The sequence below is a fragment of the Penaeus vannamei genome, chromosome 1, assembly GCF_042767895.1.
Source record: "Penaeus vannamei isolate JL-2024 chromosome 1, ASM4276789v1, whole genome shotgun sequence".
NCBI lineage: Eukaryota > Metazoa > Arthropoda > Malacostraca > Decapoda > Penaeidae > Penaeus > Penaeus vannamei.
In genome coordinates this window covers 43,615,071-43,617,570 of record NC_091549.1, presented here as the reverse complement: position 1 = coordinate 43,617,570, position 2,500 = coordinate 43,615,071, and the positions used below count along the sequence as shown (strand labels likewise).

The 2,500-nt window shown below is 53.9% G+C and overlaps 1 protein-coding gene across 5 annotated transcripts in view; it reads right to left on the bottom strand.

The window, feature by feature from the left end:
* The window catches only part of LOC113821950 (ATP-sensitive inward rectifier potassium channel 12-like), a 157,429-nt gene that overhangs the window by 17,032 nt on the left and 137,897 nt on the right, over positions 1–2,500 (bottom strand). For all 5 annotated transcript variants that reach the window (XM_070123381.1, XM_070123373.1, XM_070123366.1 and 2 more), the window contains exons 5-7: positions 1,501–1,663; positions 931–1,330; positions 392–592 (exon numbers count right to left, since the gene is read on the bottom strand). In XM_070123381.1, coding sequence (XP_069979482.1) covers positions 392–592; positions 931–1,330; positions 1,501–1,663 — 764 coding nt within the window. The remainder of the gene's footprint in view (positions 1–391; positions 593–930; positions 1,331–1,500; positions 1,664–2,500) is intronic.

Sequence of the window (2,500 nt, the reverse complement as noted above, 5' to 3'; positions counted from 1 at the left end):
GGAGAAGGAGGTGAAGGAGGAGGAGAAGGAGGTGGAGGAGGAGGAGAAGGAGGTGGAGGAGGGAGGAGAAGGAGGTGGAGGAGGAGGAGAAGGAGGTGGAGGAGGAGGAGAAGGAGTAGGAGGAGGAGGAGAAGGAGGTGGAGGAGGAGGAGGAGGAGAGAAGGAGGAGAAGCAGAAGATGAAGGAGGAGAAGGATGAGGATGAAAGAAGGAGGAGAAGGATGAGGAGGAAAGAAGGAGGAGAAAGATGAGGAGGAAAGAAGAAAGAGAAAAAATAAGGGGGAAAGGGACAAGAAAGAAGAGAAATGAAGGAGGGCGAGGATGCGCAGAAAAACAGGAATAGAAGAAAGCTGGAGAGAAAAACCCTGAAAGCCAAGAGAAAATCGACGCACCTGGTGAAGATTCTTGGCTGTTTAATCTGTCGAGCTCCCTTGCGGAATAGAGCGGCGTGTTGACCTGGTAAGTGTTGTTGAAGAGGGAATAATCCACAGCGTACTGGCCCGTGTTCTTGTTGAAGGTGACCAACGGCTCGAACCTGTATCCCCACAGGATCTCGTTGGGCAGGTAGGAGGACCTCGCTTGGGTCGTCATTCCTGGGGAAAAGATTTCGGGGGATCGAATTTAGGGCAAGAGATCCTTGGGGAAAAAGGACGGTGTGAAGCGGCATTGCAGGCTTCTCGTCTGCACGCTTGCCTTAAAACACGCGGGACTTTGTCTTGGCAGAGCTCCAACACTTCATGTCCCTTTGCAAACAGGTACCTGATGTGTATCTGCCTGTCTTTCTGATACTTTGAGTCTATCTATTCATTTCTTTATGTGTCTACCTGTCTATCTATCATCCTATCTATCCACTTACACCGTTAACATGCGAAGAACTGTCATGACTCCTTGACATAACAGAATAATGACAGTACGAAAACATGTCCCGAACCTGTGGACTCGATGACGCCCTCCAGAATGACGACGATCTCGAACTTCTCCCTGAGCAGGTCGTGCGCCGACAGGTCGTAGAGCGGCGAGTTCTCGTTGATCTTGTGCACGATGGTCATGGGCCAGATGAAGAAGATGCGGTCCTCGCCGATGTCGTAGCCCACGTCGAGCTCGTACTGGAAGAAGGGCAGCACCTCGCCCTCCCGCGTCACCCGCTTGCGGATCAGCTGCGCCCGCACGTGCGCCTCGATGATGTGCGACTTCCGCATGTCGCCCACGCGGAACAGCAGGCACATCTCGCCGTCGCGGAGGCACAGGCACGCGTTGCGGGAGAAGAGCAGCGTCTGCGTGCGCTTCTTCGGCCGCGACAGCTTGGCGAACACGATGCCCACCATGAAGGCCTGGGGGAGGGGGGGGGTCAAAGTAGTCGTAAATGTGCTTCGTAATTTTTATTACATCATGGTGCACACAAATCCACGTAATAGTAACACATGAACACATACGCACGCACGCACTTGCATATATTAACACGACCTATCCCACTTGCATGAAACGCACACCGTTTCCCTACCTGTATCATGACCCCCGTGATGCTCTGCACACACATGATGATGATGGCTTCGGGGCAGTATTCTGTGGTGTGCCGCGACCCGTAGCCGATGGTGTGCTGGGTCTCGACGCTGAACAGGAAGCAGGACGTGAAGCTGTAGATGTTTACCACGCACGGGGTCCAGCTGCCAAGGGGTCGGGGAACGAGGCGCATTAAAGGGTTATTCTTGCGTTTTAAGGTTTACTACATTTACTCTTTATTCCTTGCTCTTAGCGGTTTCATTTTTTCTTGACTTGCTTTGTTTCGCATTCACTCTATTTGCTTATAATTGCGACTCTCCGTCTGACCTTGTCTTTCTGTTTTTCTCCCTTCCCTTCTCCTACTTCTCCCATTCTTGATACTTATCTCCTTTTTTCTCCATTCTCAGCCTCCCTTGTTTCCAGTCCCTCCCTCAGGTTCCCAGTCCCTCCATTCCCTTCACAATCCTCTTCCCTTTCTCTGTTGCTTATCCCTCCCTCCGTGCACCTTCCCAACTATTCTCCATTCCCATTCCAAACCCTCATCTCTTCCCCATTCTTATTCCCTCCCTCCATTTCCTTTTCCTCCCCCCTTCCTTTTCCTAAATTTACTCTTCCCTTACCTTATTCCTAATCTCCCCTTTCTGTTCCCCTTACCATCCCCGTTTCCCCCCACTCCCGCCCTTTCTCTCCTCCTCACCCCCAACCCTTTCTCCCCACCCCACTTTTCTCCACCCACCCCCTTTTCTCCACCCACCCGCCCTTTCTCCCCCCCCACTCCCGCCCTTTCTCCCCCACCCCACCCTTGCCCTTTCTCCTCCACCCCACCACCGCCCTTTCTCCTCCCCACTCCCGCCCTTTCTCTCCCCCACTCCCCCCCTTTCTCCTCCACCCCCACCCTTTTCCCCCACTCCCGCCCTTCCCCCCCTCCCGCCCTTTCTCCCCCCACCCCCACCCATTTCCCCCACTCCCGCCCTTTCTCCCCCCATCCCACCCCTCCCCCC